The following is a 22,397-nucleotide window of genomic DNA, read 5'->3' as shown; positions in this document are numbered from 1 at the left end:
CTGAGAAACAACAACATCTTGTTGAGTTTGACAACAGAATCTTATAGTGTCAGCAGCACACAGTATTGTGAAGATGACCTAGCAAACCCAAATGCTCATGTGTAAGATATAAGAGAAAACATTGATAAATGGGTTAGCAGAGCAAGCAAATTACAATAAAACCTTCATAGAAAGTTCAAATGATACACTAATTAATGTCAAAGAAGTTATTTTTGACAATTGTGCAATGATTGGTATTGAGAAATGCATCCAACAAACGTCTGCTGAACTAAGTGATGTTTCTATGCCAACAGACAGAAATAAAATCGTTTTTCAGCTGATCCGTAAAGACACTAAAATAGAACACACGTAGCCTTGCACGTAGTACATGTGTTGACAATCCACAACTTGATCATCAATGCGCAAACCTCTACACCCCATGGTGATCACCAATTGGCTGGAGTTTTTGCACACTCTCATCCTCTATTGTGACTCAGGGAAGGATTACCACAGCAATAAGCTTCCAAACAATACTCAACCACATGAGACTGGCAGGACACCAGGTAACAAGTCATGGTCACCCAAAAATAATGCTCTAACACACCTCATTCTGTAAGACGAGGAAAAATTAGAATATATTGGTAGTTGCGATCTCCATTCTTTTTAATTTTAAAATACCTGTTTCACATTAGGTACAGAGTATTGGTATGCGTACTGAGCTAAAGGCCTAATGTGTGTTAGGATAGGTCTGTGTTATACTTATATAGTTTTATCCAATCATGTCCCAGATATATGTCATACAAAGTAAAACATATATTTTGTTAAACAATTCTGTGTGTAACAGGATGTGGCATGTGAGGTTATTTGGCCATAAGGTAAGGCCATGGTTTCCATCATAGTGTAAACTCAAAGGTGAAGAATGTAAATGTGATCTTTTCTATTATTATTCTTTCATTAGTTAAACTACTTTCAGTGTCGTTGTGTGCTGTTTGTTAATCCAGAATCTCACACATTGAGTTATCCGACTTAGTGCTGCAGCCGTTTACCTCCCACCTCCCCACCAGGTCATTCAGATGGCAACATCAACATCTCAAGACTATCCGTCTGCAGGGCAGAATCTCAGGACTCCATTCTGTCCAGCATTATCTTCAGCATCAGCACGGCAGGCTTTGGAACGCTACTCACAACAAGGCAACAGCATCAATGCACCGATTACATATTATTCTACCAGAAAATGTTCACATCTAACAACACATTCTCACATCTTCCTCAGTTTTATTCAGAACTGGATTGCTGTACCCACTTAAAATCAAAATTACCTCAGCCAAGACAGAATTCCAGACAGACTCTTCTCTTTCGAGAACTTCATATCGCCACACAATAGGAAATACATCCCAAGAATATTCTCCTTTATTTTAAAACTATACTTAAAGGCATTTCAATGCCACTACAGATGTCTGTTGCTTAGGAATAATTCTACACTTAGCTGAGTGGGCAGATTTCAGTCAGGGCATGTTTCCATATGTTCTGGCCTGACGAGGAAGATTCTAAGCCTTCCCTCCTTGTCTCGTGCAAGTTGCCCTGCCATATATTGCTTGTAGGACCTTGCATTTCACAGACATTTCCTCTTGCTGCCTGCTTCGGCAGTGTTGACTCATGTTTTACAGAAATAACCCACCTTTCGTTTCCTGCATCCATATATACCTAAGAGCACCGGCACAGAACCTACGCTTGCTACCCATTTATGAGGAACACAGTCAGCACATGTGGTATAAAACAAGCACAGAGGCACTGATTTTTATGGGCTGGTCAATGTAATTTCTATACTCACCTAAGTGGTAATTTAGGGAACTTTAGGGTACTGTGCTAAAGCAAAAGGTAGATTTGTGCAGGGGCTCAGAGGGTCACAATGATAGCGTGCATCTGCAAAGCCAACGCAGCTGACCTTGTGAACACAAATACAGATTTGCGGTGCGTGGATCACAATCTACAAAGAAGTAAGTATACCCCCCTATTACTACCCACGATAGTATCCAAAAATGTTCATAACATGATCCTCAAACACTTTGCGAAGGTTTCTGTAGTGAAGCATGGAATGGTTCCAGACTGTTGAATTGCAAAGTTTGAGCTTTGCTCTGTGTACAGAGCTGTTGGGAACATGTTCGCCGAACACCTTTGGTAATTTTTTCCATTCAACTGCTTTGCAGCCTTTTCTGGAGATCAAACATCAAGTCTTTTTTACAGCGTAATGCTGAATTATAGCTGCACTGAGCCATTAAAATCCCGTCACTTTAACTCAAAATGTGCGCAGATGGCAAAACGTGTGCTAATTGGGTTACTACATTTATTTACTGTTTGTGGAGGACACTTAACTATACTCTGACGAAATCCTACTTTGTTATCCACAGTACCTGGTCTCTTATCCTGTTTACTGCCAGTCTAAGCCTGGCAGATTTTGCTATTCTTGTTATGGGTGCCCTACCTTATACACGCCATGCTTCTGGCCCTATTTCTGTGGGCACAATGCCGGGTTCTGGACGCTGGTCAAGCTCACGATTCAGAAAGAGCAAGAAAACAAACCTAGTTAGAGACTTATCTCTTCTTAAGCGCAGCACGCAGTGAAATGATGAAAAGAATATCTGTGGAAGCGAGTAGGAGGAAATTGAGATGCATGCAGAACTGGTTAGCTTAGGAAGCAGCTGACAACGAGGATGGGGCTGGGGAAGTGAGTTCTATGAGTAATCAACGCAATGGAATAATAGAAATGTATCCACAGATCAGTATGCAAAGAGAAGTGCATTGAATATTTAACACATCAACGCAACAGAATGCTAAGATTGATTTATGTGACTAAACTACTTAGGATTTTTTATAATATCAGGAATACACTTACCAAATAATTTTGCATACGCTTAAACACGAATAGAAAAAATTACCATGAAAAGTAGGGAGCTTAAGTTTTAACCCATATTAAAAGTAAAAAGGGAATCTCAAGGTATTTGAAATTGTTATATGATCTGTTTTTCAGATGTCATCTTTTAGACTTCGTATACGTCTAATCATTTGTGATTGTGCTCACTGTTAATTTTAATAGCCGTGCATCATGTGCTCAGAATCCCACAGTGCTCGGTTATTAAGCAGGTAAAAAATTAGCTACATTGCATTGCAAAGGCAAAGTGCTGTTCAGCACGACATTGTTTTAAGGCATGATTTTTAAATTCATATCGTTCTTTATTAATTCTAAATGTTGAACCTCACAATTTAACCATTTAACTACAAATCAACATGTGAAGCTACATCGATTCACCAGACTCGATATCTTCTTTTTTTTTTAATTGAATTAAATACTGCAATAATGAAAACTATATCGACAGCAATATATGATTGACCAGAGATAATGCACCAAAACACTAGGAAGTAGATTATGTTAAAAAACATCACACGTTCTAATAACTGTCAATGAATAAACAGATGCAAATGTCGGATTGTGCATTTTTTGGTCCAATGTATAACTCAGACTTTCTACGTGGCATTAACACTGACCGAAATTCGGATTACAATCGTACATGCTATTTGTTTTTAGTCTGGCCCTTATGCATTCCAGAAATTGAAAGGGTGAGATGGTAAACCGAAAAGAACATGGCAGACTATCCAACTCATTTAAAGAAGCAGTTCTGCCGGCTGGATCAAACAATTAAAAAAGCCATAAGATTTCTTAAGTTTTTTTATTTGTACCAATACATGCTCAAAGTTGCCCGATTCCCAAAAATGAGGAAATAAAACATAAATCTGTGCATCATATATTGTGTGCTGACATACCAATTTTTGGCGAATAAAAAAAAATCCCAGACTTATGCAAGAATATGGATACAATCAGATATTTTCTTGAGTACGGTTGCTCTTGTTGACCTAATTCTACAGATTGTGCACATGATGGACTATCTGGAGATGGAAGTAAAGTGGATTTTATCAGTTGGATAAAAATCTATGAGTTTTTTTACACTCGGGGTTGTATACAAAGCAATGGAACAGCAAAGAATAATTATCACAAAATAATCTAGTATCCAGAAGGCTACAAAGGAACACTCTCGGTGGCTGTAGCATGCTACCAGGAAGAACACGACGCCAACCCTACCTACTGCTAGGGGAGAGGATGTGGTCTCATGGCTAGACTGCCGACTTTGGAGCTGGGAAACCAAGGTTCAATCCTTGGGGTCAACTCCACATCCTGTGATTCTGGGCGAATCACTAAATCTCCCCGTGCCGACCCAAAAATATATATATAATTATGTGTCTTGTGTATGGTGCTCATGTAAAGCGCTCCAATACCTTCGGTTCAAGTTCGTGCTAAATAAATCTGCAAAAAAAAAATATATTAACCTGCTAATATGTGGTGCTGGAGGATACCGCAGAAAGGGCTGTGGAGCACAGGGTTACCCACAGCATCAGCTAAGTCCAAGCAGGATCTTTAAATTACCCATTGGGGGGCTAGGTCTTTCAGAGGGACAAGCAAGTCCTGAAACACATTTATGACTGATGGTTAAATAGCCCTGTTAGCGGGGGAAGAAAAACACTTTAATTCCACAAGTGGGGCTTCCAGGCCCCAGAAGAAGGACACCCTGCCAAATGCACAGCTCCCTATCATGACCTCTCCTGCCTTGCATGCTGCACGAGGAACCAGGCTGGGGATGGCAGAGGCAGGTGGGAGAGTGAGAGAGAAGCCAGATCCCCTGTAAGCTCCATAGCTGAGCATACCAGGTGGGCAGGAAGCGGTCCTGACTGTGTGGGCTTTGGGACTCCCACATGGTCACAGTGATAATGCATGAGTGCCCCACAGGAGCATGGTCACCCACTATAGCCACCACCAACAATTACATGAAAGAAAGAAACACCAAGAAAAAAGTAATGAAGGTGCCTTGCTGTCATCCATAATTCTCCTGATCGTACACCCTAGACATGCAACTGCATGGAAGGGATGACATGCCATTTCTTCTTTTCTGCAACTCAGACTGCTACCTTCCATCTTCCTTCCATCTCAATTACAGCCTTACTGGGAAGAACACCAGGGACTCTATTGATGAATTTTCAGATATGCCCATCACCTTCTTGGGAAGCTTCAACCTCCCAGACAATACATGCTGTGACACACCATCTTCAACCTCATTGACACACTCAACATCACCGACAATCAAGTACAAACCACCCATACTCCTGGACTGGACCAGCCACTTTGCCATAACTATCTCCTGCTCAGCGATCTACCAACAATCCAATGGCAATACAAAATAGAAGATCAGACCTTCAGATTCTTCAAAGAGTTCTCCATAGAGAACCTAATATGTTTTTGGAAAGCTATCCACATCCCGAGTAAAACATGCAAGTGCAAGCCAAAGCCTCCAGTCCCCTGGCACTAAAGACATTGCTGATGATACATAATTATTGCACAGACAGCAGAGAAAATGGCAGCAAAACAGAACTATTGATGACCTCATGATACTCAGTCCATCCACATATCATGGAGAAAGATCCTCAGACCAGTCAAATCAAAGTATCATACTAACACCATTAAGAAAGCCACCAACAGAAGCAAGTGTTTTTCAAGCATTCCATCAATACCCTGCCAGGCTCACCTATTCCTCATTCAATAGAAATGTGCAATGCCATTAGATTTTTCTTAAATGAAAAAATGAAGATCTGACAGCACATCGACAACACCAGCTTCAAAACCCTATCCTTTGCAGATCTTACCAACATATCCATCTCCCTCAAAGCCACTACTTATGAAGATGATGTCTTCCATCCTGTCCTTCATCAAATCTCTCTCTAGACACTATCTCACCCCTGCTCATCATTATCAATGACTCCCTCACTCAAGGCATCTTCCCAGTATCTCTCAAAACAGATCCTTCTGTTTTTAAACTAAACCTACAGCAGATCCAGATAACCTTGCCAACTATGGGCCAATCACTCACCTACTATTCATTGGCATGATAATTGAAAAAGCAGTCTATGTTCAACATTAAGATCACATCAATGCTTGTCATCTCCTGCACCGCCACCACTATGGATTCTTATCATGCTACAGCACGGAAACTGCTACCTTACTGTTAGATTTGGGGGTCTCTAGTTGGCAGAGGTAGATACCTTTGACCAAATAGGGGCCCTTGCGTCTAATCAGGGTAAGGGGTAAACTCCTAAAATAACCCCTGCTCACCCCCTTGGTAGCTTGGCACGAGTAGACAGGCTTATCTCAGAGGCAGTGTGTAAAGCATTTGTGAACACATACAGTAACCCAGTGACAACACTACAGATGGACACCACACAAGTTGTATATTAAAAATAAGTATTCTTTATATAGTTTTAACATAAGACCATAAACGACAAAATCCACAATACTGTACTTAAGATGGTAGAACTAGCTAAGTTCTGTTTAGATGTTAAAATGCAACACTTTGAGTTCAATGTACCTTAGGATGCGTAACGCTATACAACGGAAGTGTTGCACGGAAGGTGATGTGTCGGTTCCTTATACGCAAGAACGGTGATGCGTCAGGTCCCTACTGCTGCGTGGGGGATTCGTCGGTTCTTCTCTGTGAGGGGAGGTGATGCGTCGGTTCTTAATGCACTTCCGTGGCGATGCGGCACGCAACGCCGGGATGCAATGAAGATCCGGTACAATGCGACAAAGATGGCATCTTCTTCTTGATGCGACACGATGTGTGCACGCCCGATGGCCATGCGGCGACTCAACTGTACTTCTGAGCCATGACAGGCCCTGCGACACGCTTCTCGGTGATGCGGCGGCATCTGATGCAACGTCGATCCTCTTCTCCGGTGATGCGAGGCGCTTCGGCGGCCCTGCGGTGATTCAACGATTCTTCTGAGCTGCGACAGGCCCTGTGACACACCTCCCTATAATGCGGCGGCGTCTGCTGCGACGCCGATCCTCTTCTCCGGGGATGCAAGGCGCTTCGGCAACGATGCGTCACTTGCAGTGATGGCGACATGCTTCTCCGTTGATGCGGCGGCGTCTGATGCAACGTCGATCCTCTTCTTCGGTGATGCGACAAAGCGGGCTGCGGCGGCGAAACGCTTCTTCTTCGTGAGTCACGCTTCCAGCTCCTTGCGACACGCAGTCCTTCAGAAAGCCTCGCACAGTAGCGGGCACTTCCAAAAGAACTCTTGGGGAGCTGGTGGGTGAAGTCTGTTGTCCCTGAGACTTCAGCAGGAGTTAAGCTCTCTCTCAAGCCCTTGGAGATCCTTTACAAGTTGATGAAAGTACACACAAAGTTCCTCTCGCCTTTCTTTGGCAGTTTAGGCAACCACTGCAGGCCAATCCACCAAGCAACACTTCAGCTTAGGGATAGTCACTCCTCAGTCTCTCTGGTTCCTCTCCTCAGCAAAGGTTTCTTTTTGTTTCCCAAAGTGATCTAGAGTTCTTGGGTTTGGGTCCCAATATTTATACTCAGTTTCTCTTTGTTCTCTGAAGGCAGAGAGGCCTTTGCCTAGTCCAAACCAGTTCTGGTCAGTCCTGGAGCACTCAGTTTACTTGACTCCTTCTTTCCTTTCACAGTGCAGGGCAGAGACATCAGAAGCACCACAGGAGGTGGAGCCAGCATTGTGGAGGGAAGGCACAGCCCTATTCAGGTCCCAGGTGGAACTCCTCCCACCCATCTACATGCAGATCTTTCTATTCAGCCCTGTGCTGACTCACTCTGTCTCCTGGAATCCCCCAGCCCCTGTCACTCAAACTCCAGACAAGGAATACACAACCTAGCAGAGGCAGGCTTGGATGGTTAGACAAGAAAATACGTACTTTCTAAAAGTGGCATTTTCAAACACAGAATGTTAAAACCAACTTCACTAAAAGATGTACTTTATAATTCTGAGTTTAGGCATAATAAACTCGAATTTCTACCTAGTTCCCTGAGTCAGTTAGGATTATAAGATGTAATAATCAACCTGCACATTCCGGCCTATGGGGAACAGGTGGCCTTACAATAGTGAAAAACGAAAATGGCTGTAATTCACTATTAGGACATGCCACACACACCAGGGCATGTCCTACCTTATACTTACAATGCACCCTGCCCTTGGGCCTACCACAGGGGTGTCTGATATGAAGAAAACTGAAGGTTTTGGGACTGGCAAGTGGGAGCACTTGCCCAGTCAGTATGGCAGTACCAGACTGCACACAGGCTCTGCAATGGCAGACCTGAGACGCACTTTTACAGGCTGCTTCTGTGGGTGGCACAACCAGTGCTGCAAGCCCACCAGCAGCATTTGGTTTACAAACCCTGGGCACTCCTGGTGCACTGTACTAGGGTCTGACAGGTAAACCAAACTAGCCAATCATGGAATCACTAATCCATACATCAATTTACCATAGGGAGCACTTGCACTGTGGCACTGGACTGCAGTGGCACAGTGCCCTAAGCATCTAACACCAGCAAAAACACATGAGGCAACAGCAAAAAAATAGAAGCGAGACCCACGCCAAGGTGCAAGGTCTAACACTTACACATTTTAGACAATGCCCTCTTGACCACAGATGAAGATGACCTCAGCCTTCTGATATTACTAGACCTCTCTGCTGCCTTCGACACAGTTGAACCTGACAGTGAATTTCATGCAAACCTTCAGGGTGCATATGAGGATATGCACCCTGAAGGTTTGCATGGAATTCACTGTCAATGGCCTTCAGTGGTTCTCCTACTACCTTTCCAACTACACCAGATCGCTTTCAGGGGAACCTACAGGTCCCAAAACACCCCTGTCGCATGTGGAGTCACCAAGGGTTCTATACTGTGGCCTGTCATATTTAACCTATACATGGAGCAGCTTAGTGCTCTACTCAAAGAGAACCGCATCAAGATTCACCAATATGGCAATGATTCACAAGTTATTTAAAAGTATATGTAACGTTCTCCTTGGCTTCAGACATCCAATGCCTCAAACACTACCTGCACATCAACTAGACCTGGATGCCCACCGCCTACCGAAAGCTCAGCCCATTCAATACAGAATTACTGTAATTTGCCAAGATCAACAAACAAGTTGCTATACAAAGCTCACTCAATGTCATGAACCTTGATGGCTTTAAACCCCAACTTTCAACATTTGCTAAGTCACTTGGATTCCCATTGGAAACCAACCCCGTCCTAAAAGAACACACTGACAGCCTGGTACCAACTCCCTCTTCAAAAGGCCTCCCAGACTGCGCTCATGCTCCCATTAAGGGTGCCTTCTTTGCCTCAGCATATCTTATCCAGGGCCTGAAGAAATATCATCACATGACACCCATCCCTATAGCCATCAGTTCTGTCCCAATGCTACTTTAACTTAGGACAAGATAGAAGACTCACCGCTAAAGATCCCTACATCAAAATGCATTAACTTTCCACAATCCAGCTACCTCCCCGATTACTCAGTGAATGTATGCATTATTTGACCTTGTACAGCTCTCTGCTGCCTTTCACTAGGTTTGTGCTATTGAAATACCATATACATACATGCATACATTGTGTACCACATGTTTGTTATGACATATATGTGGTGTTACAGATAACACTCTTAGGGGGCACAACTTTTTGAAGGTGGCCAGATCCATGGGGTTAAGTACACCTTTAGTAGATTATTTGACTTCTCTGACCTTTTCCTATTGGCTTGTACTTTGTGAGGCCCTTTAGAGATTGTTCTTATTGTTTGATCCGGCAGTGAATTTGTATATATTTTTAATTTTGTGTACAGTATTTTGTTTTGCATGCATTAATGTAATTTACTTTAAAAAACACAGCCTGGACATTGCTTCAGGGTGTTATCTGTTTTGTTGCTGGCCCACATCACCTGCCTAAATAAGCCTTGGAGTGCTCTGTTTCGCTATTCTGAATTTCAAGTGCTAAAAGGGGTATTTGGTTCCCAATTTAGGGCCTGCAGTATGGGGTCTCCAGGAAGCCAGAAACAAAAGACTCTAGCTGTCACAATTGTGGTCCGGTAATTTGTAACTGATCTGCATACGATGACCCAGACAAATCAGCATTTATGAGGAAATTGCTCTATTTTTGAGTTATGGATTGAAAAGAAAAATGCTTTGTGATTAACTGAGATGATATGTCATGACATACGAGGGACACAGGAAATAAAAAAAATATATATAGAGAAGCGATTCACTAGAATGACCAAGAATTACCATATTGAAGCTTAGCTTGAGATGTATTTGGTGTTTCTTTGCAATCAAATCATGTATTTGGCCACAAAAGCTTTGGTGCAGTTTGTAATATTTGTGCATTTTAAGTAATGGAGAAAATATTTCCACTGGGTTTCCACATGAACGACACTGTGGTAAACACTGTTGCCTGCATTATTTATTGCAGGTACTGGTAGCAGTATCTCAGCTCCCATTATTTTCAAACTTCATTCCCTTTACTTGAGGATTTAGGAGTAGCACTTTGTACACATCTGAGATAATCATAATGTTGTTATGTATTTTTTTTAATGATAAAAATGTTTTACTAGCAAAAATGCATGACTGAGGACAAGCTGTTGGATTCTTACCAGTCAATATGGATCGGCAGCAGAGAGACAGCCATGCTGACCATGTTGAATTAAGTAAATTGTGATGTGAATGACTAGCTTCTCTAATTGTGATCCCTGAGTGAAATTTAAATTAATTGAACATGAGCCTTTTTTGGTTTATTTTCAAAGATTTTATGCGCTTCTGTACATTGGGTAGACCACTTTATCTCATTTCTGACCAATCCTCATAACCATGTTAGTACAGCATTGTCCATTTTGGGGTGCCAACCGAAATTACCTTTTTCGATGTTCTTGACTGCCAGATCAGCACGGGCAAACACATCAGTGGCAACGTCAAATCTGTTTATGGCCAATTTCTCATCTGGTAAATTAAACCTTTTATTGCTAAAGATATCATTCGCACTATTGTGCCAGCTTGACTCGGTTGACAATATTCTCCCAGGAATTCAAAATTTCTTGTTGGCTTCTCCCGTGGCATCACTCCATGCTCAAGACACATAGGTGACTGAGAAGATATAAACGCATAGTTCCTGCCTCTCGGAGGGCATACTGGTAAAGAAAATGCAGTCACAGAAGGTCAGTTTAAAGTTTAAGGGCCTTTACATGAATATCCGGTCATATATGGCTAAGAATGAGGCCCTTTTTGCAGGGAAGAGAACTCTCAGGCTTGGAAAATGTCAACTATTAAGGCCTCAGTGTGTATCAAACAAAAATCCCAATCCAATTATAGCTCTGATATTTGAAAGAATCTTCCTACCCCAGTAGAAAATCCGACCCAGTGGGTCATATTACAGAAAGTGAGTAATGCAAGTGCTAAATTAAGGCAAAGTCCTGGCCATAGTTTTCTGTGGACTGGTGTGTAAAATAGGTGAAGTATTGAACCAGAACTATTTTACCACCTTAGAAGGTGGTAAATGGTTGCTTGTTACAAGAACTTCAGAGGCATGTGCTGCTGTTGGTTGGAAATTGTTAGACCTGAGAGCCTTAAGGTGGTCCTCACCCAATCTTTTTGTTTTTGCCTCCACATTTTGACGAATCTTTTTGTTGGCCTTGGGACTCAGGAGCACTTTACTGCTGCGAATCAGTGTTAAAGTTCATATGCTTTTCCATAAACATATGTGTGCTTGGTGAATACCTGATTGACCTATTTAATTTACTTGCAAGTATCTTGTAATGGGGTATACCATATACACAGGGCCTGTAAGTTAAATGCTACTTGTGGGCTATATTACTGATTGTGCTATCCACAGACGTAGCATTTCAAACCTGTCTCAGGCCTGCCACTGCAGTGCCTAGCTGTGCAGTTTACTGCCACTTCAACCAGGCATTTAAAACTTCTTGCCATGCAGTAAACTCCCCTTTTACTACACATGTCACCCCTAAGCTAGGCCATGGGTAACACTAAGGGCAGGGTGCTATGCATGTAGGACATGTATTTTTAAGTTTAGCATGTCCTGGTAGTGAAAAAAAGCCTATTTAGTTTTCACTACTGTGATCTCCTTAATACACGCTTGATCTGCAATTCCTGATCAGAGAGGAGTACGTTGTTTCAGGTTTCATATGTTGGGAATGGTATTGATAAATCCTACTTACTGGTGGAGTTAGATTTAACATTACTATTTTAAAAATGGCACTTTTAGAAGGTGAACATTTCTCTGCACTTACAGCTCTGTGGGCCTGTTAGCCTGTTTCCACTACACGTCTGGGGTGGGTGACAGCTACACTTGGTGCATTTCTTCTAGACAGTCACAACACAGGAAGGATAGGTGTGCCTGAGTACCCATTTACATACATCTGCCTTCTGATGGCCTTGCCTGGGAAGGATGTAAGTAGGGGTAAACACTTCACTTTAATAGGTAGTGTCCTGTCCCCACAGAAAGGGCAGATTTACCTCCCATTGTTAGCCTGGTAGGCAGGACTCGGCCAAAAGGGGAACCTGTGCACTTCAGAGAGCGACTCTGAAGTCATCCCGCCACATCAAAGACACTTTTGGGTATAACTATTTGGTCTCTGACTCCCTAAAATCAGACACTTCTGGATCTTGAACTGAACTTCTGTCAGAAGGACTGCTCTGCTGCTTAAAAAATTAATGTTTGGACTGTAGACTTGGAAGGCCTGCTTTACTCTTGTATTGCGCTACTGCTGTTCTCTGACTTGGTGAAGGAGAGCTGGACTCCACCTTCACTCCGAGTGATCTCCAAGGGCTTGTTGGCGTGCCTCCTGTTGTTTGAGACTCTGGGAAATCAAAGTATCTACCATCGCTCCTGTGCCTGGCTCATTGGAAGTGGCCCAGATACTTGCAACATGGACTTCAGCACATCTCTTGTTTGAATGTAACAGAACTGGTGCATCGACCTGGTTGTGGGAGTAAAATCATTGAGTCGCATCGGAACAAGCTCCTTGGCTCCAGAGATCGACTCATATGACAGCGTATCACCTCTGCGGCAGCTTGGTGAGATCAAAGGATCCCTTCAACTGCGCGGCAGAAACCAGTGCATCGTTTGATGCTTCTCAACTCCGGCAACCGTCTTCAGAACTGACCCATTGCCTTCGCTGTGTGGAGAAGATCAACACATTTCATTGCTAGCGACAAGGAAAGGTACTTTGTTCATCTGGGCCTGCGTGGCTCTGAAGCCGGCTTTCCCTTCCATGAGGTCAGTCCGAACTTTGACTTTTCCCCGCTCAAGCACAACCTAAATTACCCTTTTTAGCACTACGTGCTTCTAAGCGTTTATTGCATTTATTCTTTTAAAATTCAATATCACAAGTTCTATGCATTGGATTTTTGTCGTTTTGGTCTTGCTTTGTTTAGAATATAATTATTTTTACAAACCTGTGTGGAGTCTGTTTGTGGTGTATTCATTGTGTTACTGTGTGTGTTGCACAAATACTTTACACATTGCGTCTATAGATAAAAATGAATGCTCTGTGCCAAGCTACCAGTGGGTGAGCTCAGATTATCTTTTAGTCTGTATCGAGCTTACCCTGGCTAAGAGTATGGCTTCTGCTGTATCTCCTTTACCCTGACTAGAATTGTGGCTTCTGCTTAGACAGGGCGCATACCTTTGCCAACCAGAAAACCAATTTCTAACAGAAAAGCAGCAGCAGTTGCTGCCACATCTAAATAAACATTACACAATAATAACATACACAGTAGAAAATACCAACACAATATCAAACATTACAGGGCACAACCTAACAAAGCAATCAAAACAGAATGCAACATAGCAACCACAGTTCAACAAATATCATATTGCAATAATGCAGCACAAAACCACAATGCCACAAAAAAAAATCAGATAACTACCACAATAAAATGCCACAAAACACATATGTTCAAACATTGTTGTCATACATATCAACCTCATAAGCCTACTTCCACAATATAGTGGTAAACAATGTTTGCATCAAGCACTGTATTAAGGTACCACAAAGGACATGAAAAAGCACCACTCGCAATGTTTTATGATGCAGATTTATATTCGACTTGTATAAAAGGTATAAAACGTCAATTTTAAAAGATGTTTTTATAATTGTTTAAATTATGTAACTTTACTTATTATTCAATTACTAGAAACCACATTTTTTTTAAATAATAGAGTAAATAAAATATGCTCAGTCTAAAAGGAAGTTTCTAAAAGGAATTGAACATTTTGCTCACGGCTTGCAAACAGCAGCTTCAAAATGACAGTAACCTTCATTGCAGATTCTATGTAGCCATTGCTAAGGTGAGCCGTGGTGTTTGCCATACAAGTAAAAAAAAAAATGCAACAACCATATTATTTTCAAACGATTCTTTAGGTTAGAAGAAAATATGCGCATACAGAAGGATGAAGCTGCCCAGAGGGTACTCTGAAGAATTCGCCTACAGAAAGCATCTGACTGCAAGGTCACACTCTGACTAGAAGACGATTCTATAACAGGGCGTGCAAAAAAGAAAAACATTTCCAAGAAATGAACAGAAATGCTATTTATTTAGAACCTGCTCATTTGTTCTCCCTTTTCCCCTCCTTGCTTAGGGCAGAAGAGGCGGGAAAAAGCCCAGAGCCTCATGGGGAGAAATCAATCTGACGGACACGAATCCAGTCACCAAACTAGCCCTGGGACTCGGTCTCTGACACCTTCCCGCTGTTAGCCTTCAATCATATCATTTATTATTTTTCAGCAGTGCTGCTGGGAGGCTACCGAGTGCACAGACTAATGATCTTTTCACAGTTCCTAAGCAGATTGCTATTGAAAGTCTGTCAATTTTACTTTCTAAACCTTCAGCTTGCAACAAAGCATGCATTTTTAATCCGCATCTTGGCCGTGACATGAGCGCGATACAACCGGCGGTAAACCAGGGAATGGAAAGATGGTCACTTTAGAAATATGTCCGTCTGTGCTCACACTGGAACAGATGTTTGCACAGAAACAACCCTGAGAAAAAAAGCATGCAAAGGGAGATAAAAAAACAAACTTTAATTTACTCAACTCAATAAGACCCCTTGGTGGCAAGTCAACTCATTTTCCGTTTGGTGAAAGCCTGGAGAATGTTTCATTTTATAAAAGTTTCATTTCACTGTGCCTCATATCTGAGCAGTCCTTACAGCATCAAACAGTGCAAATCAAATAAAGCAAAACTCAAAAAACCACTTACAGATGTTTCCACTGTCAATCTTGTATCATCCCTTGGGATTTCTTTGAGGGATTTTCTACTCAGTGATGTCTGTAATTGGCTGGCTGATACATCCTTCAGAGTCCTGGAAAGGCTTGGCGGTTCTTGAGAGAACTCGGGCCGGCTTCCTGTGGGTGACAGGCCATGGGTCGTTTTCAGGCTCCTTTCAACACTTTCTGTACCAATTTTCTTCAGATCCAAGGTTGGGCCTTTTGAAGGCACTATTCCTCTGAAGTTCCTAGTTGGATATTTCAGTGACGATTGAGAGGCTGGACTTTTTAAAGTTCTATCTGAATGGGGCTCCGCCACCACCGTGGTTGGAAACAATTCTTCGCTATTGAGACGAGATTTGGGGCTTGAAGTCCATCTTACAAAACCGCTATGATCCTCCTGGAATAAATAAAAAAACATTTGAGGATGTTTGGAAACGTCATGTACACCAAAGAGACAAAAGACTTCTGACTAACATATTTGTCATTTTCTGTTCTGTACACATTTATGATGTCTTGACTTTCTAGCACGACAGATGCTGCACTGGGTTGAGTAAATGTCTTTGAATAAAGATAGAGCTTAATGATATGCTGATTAAAAATCAACTTACTCAACAGGTTTCGAATGCCTCTAAAAACACTAGTGATGTGAACCGAGCCGTCAAACAAAATGCACTCCCAGAAGGGGTTCAGTTACGCATCAACGCTGGCCTTCAATCCAGTCATTTACCATGCTTGCTCTCCTGCATGTCAATCATACAAATTAATGGTGTGGACTATAATTGAAATTTGTTAGTGCGTCCCATTTTGTACACCTTCCATGCATGTCTAAAATAGTTTGTCTTACGTTTTAGATTAAATAGGAATGTAAACAGTTTGTTTATTATAGACAGCAAGATGGACGCAGGAGGCCATTTTAATGAGTTGGTTGCCCCACACTCAATATACAATGCTGTTGTGGGTCAGAAACTGCTGTGCACCACATAGCAATCATGATAACATATTATATTATGAAACATTTAGACTTGCACTGCATAGGCTATTCCTTGGTCGTTTGGTCAGTAATAGGGGCATGCCGAACAATAATATATTTTTTGTGTGCAAAATTTCATCAAACGGTTGCTAAATAAAGCCAAATTACATGAATGGTTCGAAATTGGTTTACCAGTATCTTATGAAATTTTCACATGGGCATTATCTCCGCCAAACACAATCACACAAGATATTGGCAGAAGACTGGTTTGAGCAAAAAGTGATGTAAAATTATATCATGCCAAAGTGTGTACATTTTGCACAATAATAAACTTGCAAATTTTCACAAATTTCGGAAGTGTGATCAAAATTTTGAATCATCCTAGAATAAAGGCAAAAAGTCCTCCAACTGGAAGGTAAACTGAGACCAAAGAAACAAGCCACATCTTGTTGCCCATCTTGAAGAGAGAGAGAATTAACAATATGATTTACACAAGTGGCTTAGACATGAGGTTAATATAAGTAACTGCTGGAGCGAGTGGGAGAAGCACTAAACTAAATTAAGGCACAGAGACCCGAAGGAAGGAGGACATATTTCAACAGTTAGACTCTCATTACCAGTGACAATGTAATCCTGATTTAGCTGAATCCGGGTTAGAGGACATGCAGCGATTCGGCACGCTCGGGTGTTACTGAAAACACAGGTTGCCATGAAACCTGGCCAAATATAGCAATGGAAAATGTCCCTGAATACGTGAAAAACATGTAGAAATCTGGGCAGAAATATTTTTTCCTTAGTAATTCCCCACTCCTGTGTGTCCATCTCATAATAGTGCTATAATACCGCACCTCAAAATTACTCCCCTCCCCATCTCTTGGAATTTCTGTCTGCAGCATTACTGCATCTACAGTTCTGCAACATATATAATTATGCCCTTAACATTTGACCTTTTTGAAAATTGGACCACTTGCTCACTTCAGATTTCAACCAGTTCAATGCACTTTAGCTGTTTAACACGTTCATCTATAGTACTGTACAGCATGGCGGGGATGGGCAACATGGGCAGACACCTATTCACTGCAATATTATAAAAAAATGTATAAACATGGATACGTCTTCATAGCAGCATTGCGTGGGCCAAACTGACCTTGCACCAGTATTTCACTCTTCTTATGCCCTCCTATGTATTACACGCACAGCCCTAAACACATGATCTAGAAATAGAACTTTACGTTGTAATGATAACAAGACCTACATTCTCAGTCTTGCCTATTGGTATTTATGCTTCATGAAATATCCAACACAACTCAGCAAAGAGTAGGTTTGTTTATGAAACTAATGGCTGAACTGCAGACTTCCATTGCATTCTGGGACCTGAACCAATGCCATGCATGACATGATCACTGGACAGAACGACTATATCACCTCCTAGTTTCGATCTGTAGCACACTCAGGTTGGCTAATTCAAGAGTTAAATTATTTGCCACTCATTTTTATTACAGGGAGCCTACTTATCCTCATTCCAGTCTTGAAGATCCTTTGCCCACTAGCAATGTTCTTAGAAAATATATTTTATAATAAATCTTCTAAGGCGATACTTTGACATAGCTTCTCTTCCAGAATTGCAAGTGCAAACTATCAAAGCAATAAACAAAATAGGCCAAACTATGTAGATCAGTGTTAAGGAGGTGTACAGCATGTCCATAATGTGGCACAGATGACTGAGGCCCAAAGAAATGAACAATATCAAATAAGTAACCAGACAAGTACAACTTTGCCCCTCGTCATCTTCTCAGTTGTGACATCACATCATGCTTTTTCAATGAGCAAAAGAAAGTTTCAACATGGAAAATCAAAATCTGGACATCAAGGACTGCAGCACCAATGTTCCTTCACAACCCGGTACGTTAAAATGCATGACAGGCTCGGCAATGGGTATCTTGAGACCAATCTAGAAAAGAAAATCAATTCTCATCATGTGACAGTACTGCGAGACGCCCGGGTCACTGAGAGACCATTCCACCAAAAACGTTTCTTTCCTCCAGCTGATGAACTACAAGTCATGAAGAAGAATGGAGCATGTCCTTCTCACTTGCAAAAGATCTTGGTTAACGAAGCCAGGAACTGGGTGCTGAGGAAGACAGCTTCTTGCTACACTACCTTGGACAACATTTAATAAATTTACATTCCTGGCACCAGGAGTCTTGTCCAGATATACCCATGGACAAGAAAGAAAGAACGGTGCTCTTGAAAAGAGGAGAACAGATGGCTCAGAGAGCAAAGTCCCTGTTCAAACAAAAATATTAAAACAACGTTGGATAGAAAAATGAGAGTTTCAGGTAAAAGAAGGCAATCCAGGAGTAGCAATAATAACTAAAACAATACCTTGCTTTAATACTGTGCATGCTGCTATTCTGCTTCCAATCCAAGTCACAGTAAGAGATTTAAATATAAGCTAACGTAATGGTGTTCAAGTTATCAAACTTTAACGGGTGAAAGGCTGAGTCAACATTTCCAGGTTTTGAATGTGTGAACTTGTGCAGAGATCACAGAGGGATCGCATGACATATTGAGCTATAAATACTTCTGAACACAAAAAACAACACACTTAAGAATCTCAAAGGTGATTTGCCACTACAATTGTAGCACTAAAAATCCAGGGAAAACAAACCTCTAGGAACCAAACACAATTTGTCAATGAGAACGATGGCAGTAAACTAGTCAAAAGGTCAATGATGTATAGTTGTTAATTTTCTGTATAAGATCCACTCATCAGATAGACGGCCAGACTAATAAAATGACTCATTAATTTACTTCTGCTTGGGATCATAGAACTTAATTTTTTATTGACTGTTCCTCCGTAGTAGAAAAGCTCCCACTGAATGGCTTAAGAAGTGGACTACTACAACGTTCATAAACTAGGCCATTGGTATGGGAAGACACTGGGAAAAGCAAATTCTGGGGCAGGCCAATACAATAAGACCTAATTCTTCAGCTTATGTCAGAGCTTGTGGATATCAAACCTCCAGGCTTGATATCCACAAGAGCTCTCGGGATGATGAGCATTATGTATTATACATAATGCGCAAAAGTGCTGATACGAGAGAAGTCAGGTACGCATCTGCTGTCAGGCTGTTTTTATTGGTGGTCGTGTGGCACTAAGGTGGTTTTGGTCAAATCCATTGTGGGTACTGTCATTTGTATGTGCAGTTAGTGCTTGATCTGCTTTTATTTCATTTTAACTGTGTAATTTTGAAGCTGATTTTAACATGTTTTGAATTTGCTCTTAACTTGACCTGCGCTTTTTATTGAATTTGAATTGTTTGAATTTCTGCTGGGTGGGGGGCCTCCCCTTTATGGGCTTCGGCTGAATCAGTTGGGGCCACTATGTTATACTGTATTTTAGAGACCTCATCCTTGAACAAAAAAATGAATAAAGGTTGTTCAGAATGCTTTGCTTTCTGCAAGGTGCACCTCTAGTGTTTTCTTTGACTAGACGCTATTTGCCAGAGGCGCCACTCTCCTGACGCACTCTAACTCTTGCCGCGTAGTTACACCTCGCTTTGGTAGAGGCCTACTACCTAATAATGGCAGCGGCACGAACATGCAGCAAACACGGCAGTCAGTGGAGTAACGAAACTTGAGGGGGCCCACCTGTGCAGTATATGAAGAGGGCCCTCTCCGACCAAACGCAGGAGCTCTGCTCACAAGGTATTGGGCTGAAGGGGCCCCTTGGAGCTCGGGGCCCCCTACACCGCGGGGGCTGCGGGGGCCTTTGTTACACCCCCGATGGCAGTCAGGTTGATGAAGTTAGCGCTTGATCTGCTTTTATTCCGTTTTAACTGTCTAATTTTGAACCTGCTTTTAACGTGCTTTTAATTTGCATTAATAGAATTGCTGTGGGGTTTGGGGGTGGACCTTCACGGTCACAGACTTGGGCTGAATCAGTTGGGGCCAATCTGTTATACTGCATTCTAGAAATCCCACCCGTGATCAAAGAAACTGAATTAGGCTGTTCAGAATGCTTCGCTTGCTGCCAAGTGCATTTTTCATCTTTTCTTTGACTAGATGCTATTTGCTAGAGGCCCCACTCTCTTAACGCACTCAAGTTCTTCTCCGATAGTTGAGGTTTGCTTTGGTAGAGACTCTCTATTTAATAAGGGCCGCAATGCACACACACAAAGCAGACCCGCCACTAGCGTGCCAAAGGTAAGCCCATCTAAACCAGTCTGCGTTCCGGTAATGGCAAGTGCCAGCCATTATGCTGGTGCATAGAGCAAAAATGTGGCAATGAGGGTTAATTATACAAGGCTTGCCTACCCTGCTGAGGAACTACTAAATCTGGAAAATTCTACCTCATGCAAGTGTTACTTAGACTTGAAAGATTGTTGGGGGGCGGTTACGTGTGTTACGTGTAGTACTTTGAACTAAACCTGGGCGGAGTTCGCAGAGTTCCGCCTAGCCGAACTCTGCGAAGTGCAAAAAAAACTCTGCTGCGCTCCGCGGGCTCCGCAAGCGGGGAGTTTGTTAGTTAAATGCTGTTCGTGTTGATTTTCAGTGCCAGATGCTTGTCTGCACTGTGCAATCATCACGAACGGCACCATGCACGGCGCAAGTGGGCTCTGCTGCCTTTCTGCCGCTCGGGTAGATTTTTAGTCAAGCGGCAGCTTTCTTAATGCAAACAGACAGTTTCTCAACGCAAGCCAACACAAGCATACGCGACCACTCGCAATGAGAAATCTGACCTCCCTCGTTGAGAAATCTCGCCGGTAGGTTGATTTTCCATGCTCAAGCTCGCCAACTTGATGTTGACGACCGGGAACAAGGAAAAATCTCACCGGGAGGTGGATTTTCCTCGCTCATGCTCGCCAACTCGAGGTTGGCGAATGCGAGCGAGGAAAAAACTCTGCTCTGCTAGGCAAAGCGGAGTTTTTCGGGACTTCCCGAGTTCAGCATAATGCAGAAAGCTCCACAAACTCCGCAAGCGTAGCGGAGTTCATCGCCTAGACTTAAACTTTGAACCTTCAATGTTGTACCATGCGGAAGGGTGAACCTAAAGGCATCAAAGGTCATCACTGTAAAGCTTCTCTTATAAATATCCACTCTCTGCATAAACACACCTTAGATGTGTATAATTTCCTAGTCGATTCCCAGCCTGATATCCCTTTTATGACTGAGACCTGGTTGAAGGATGACTCCAACTCTGATCTACAACTGTCACTACTGGACACATAAGCTTGTATCTGTGCAGATAGGGAAGAGAAACGCGGAGGGGGGATTGCAATTGCATTAAAAAAAATCTTAAATGTTCAAAATTTCAGGCTGAGTGGATAAAGGAGGTAGTAGCCTAGGGTTTCTCATTCTCGCCCTCGACCCAACACTTCCTGACAGTGGTGTTAATTTATCGCCCACCAGGTTATGCAGTGGATTTTATCACCTCACTTAATCAAGCCCTAGCACCTAAGATCATCAATTAGGCAAATGTTCTGATATTAGGAGATGGCCTATGATGCCTCCGCTTGAAGCCTACTGGAAACTCTAACAGCCTTAAATCTCTCATTGACTTCGGGTCCAACGCAAGAGGCTGGGCACACGATTGATCTTCAATTCTCTAACATAACAAATGCTCTGGAAGCCCCAAAGAAAGTGGTATGGTCCGACCACTTTATTTTTACAATTTTCCTGGCTCTTCTCAGTCATAAAATAGAGCCCAGGAAGGCAACAAATGGCCTTGTTCGTGCCTGGAACAAAATCACTATCCCAAAGCTAAGAGACTACATAGTCTCTATGTTGCCCTGCCTTTCCGGGGATAAAGCAGTAGATAATATGTCAGTATACAACTGGCTTACCGCAGTAGCTGACGAGGTGGCACTAGAAAAGTGGTCACATAAAAAGACGCTTTCCACTTCGGCTGCCTGGTTTACAGTGGAGCTAACTTTAGAAAGACAATCCTGCAAAGGACTAGAACACAGTTGATGTCACTATAAAAATGACCACAAAATTCTTTATACGCTAGCAATGAAATCATATAATATCAACATTAAACTGGTCAGATGCAATCACTTTTCCAAATTGATTAATGAGGCTAAGAACAGGCCTAAGGAAATGTTCAAGATCGTCTCACAGTTCTCTGACTTCTCTGTGTTTGGTCCACCTTGTATTGCGGATGCCAATCTGTGTAGTAAGCGGAGTAACTTCTTTGAAGAAATATATTGTGAAAACTCAACTAAACCTGAATGCACTGAGCAATGGGGATGCTTCC

The 22,397-nt window shown here is 42.2% G+C and overlaps 1 protein-coding gene across 5 annotated transcripts in view; it reads right to left on the bottom strand.

Moving 5' to 3' along the window:
- Positions 1-22,397, bottom strand: part of CFAP20DC (CFAP20 domain containing) — a 1,691,586-nt gene that overhangs the window by 632,092 nt on the left and 1,037,097 nt on the right. For all 5 annotated transcript variants that reach the window (XM_085624732.1, XM_085624734.1, XM_085624733.1 and 2 more), the window contains one exon: positions 15,155-15,562. In XM_085624732.1, coding sequence (XP_085480858.1) covers positions 15,155-15,562 — 408 coding nt within the window. The remainder of the gene's footprint in view (positions 1-15,154; positions 15,563-22,397) is intronic.

This window comes from Triturus cristatus, chromosome 9 (genome assembly GCF_964204655.1).
Source record: "Triturus cristatus chromosome 9, aTriCri1.1, whole genome shotgun sequence".
Classification (NCBI taxonomy): Eukaryota; Metazoa; Chordata; class Amphibia; order Caudata; family Salamandridae; genus Triturus; species Triturus cristatus.
Note: the sequence above shows the minus strand (reverse complement) of the source record. Positions and strands in the feature narration are given on the sequence as shown.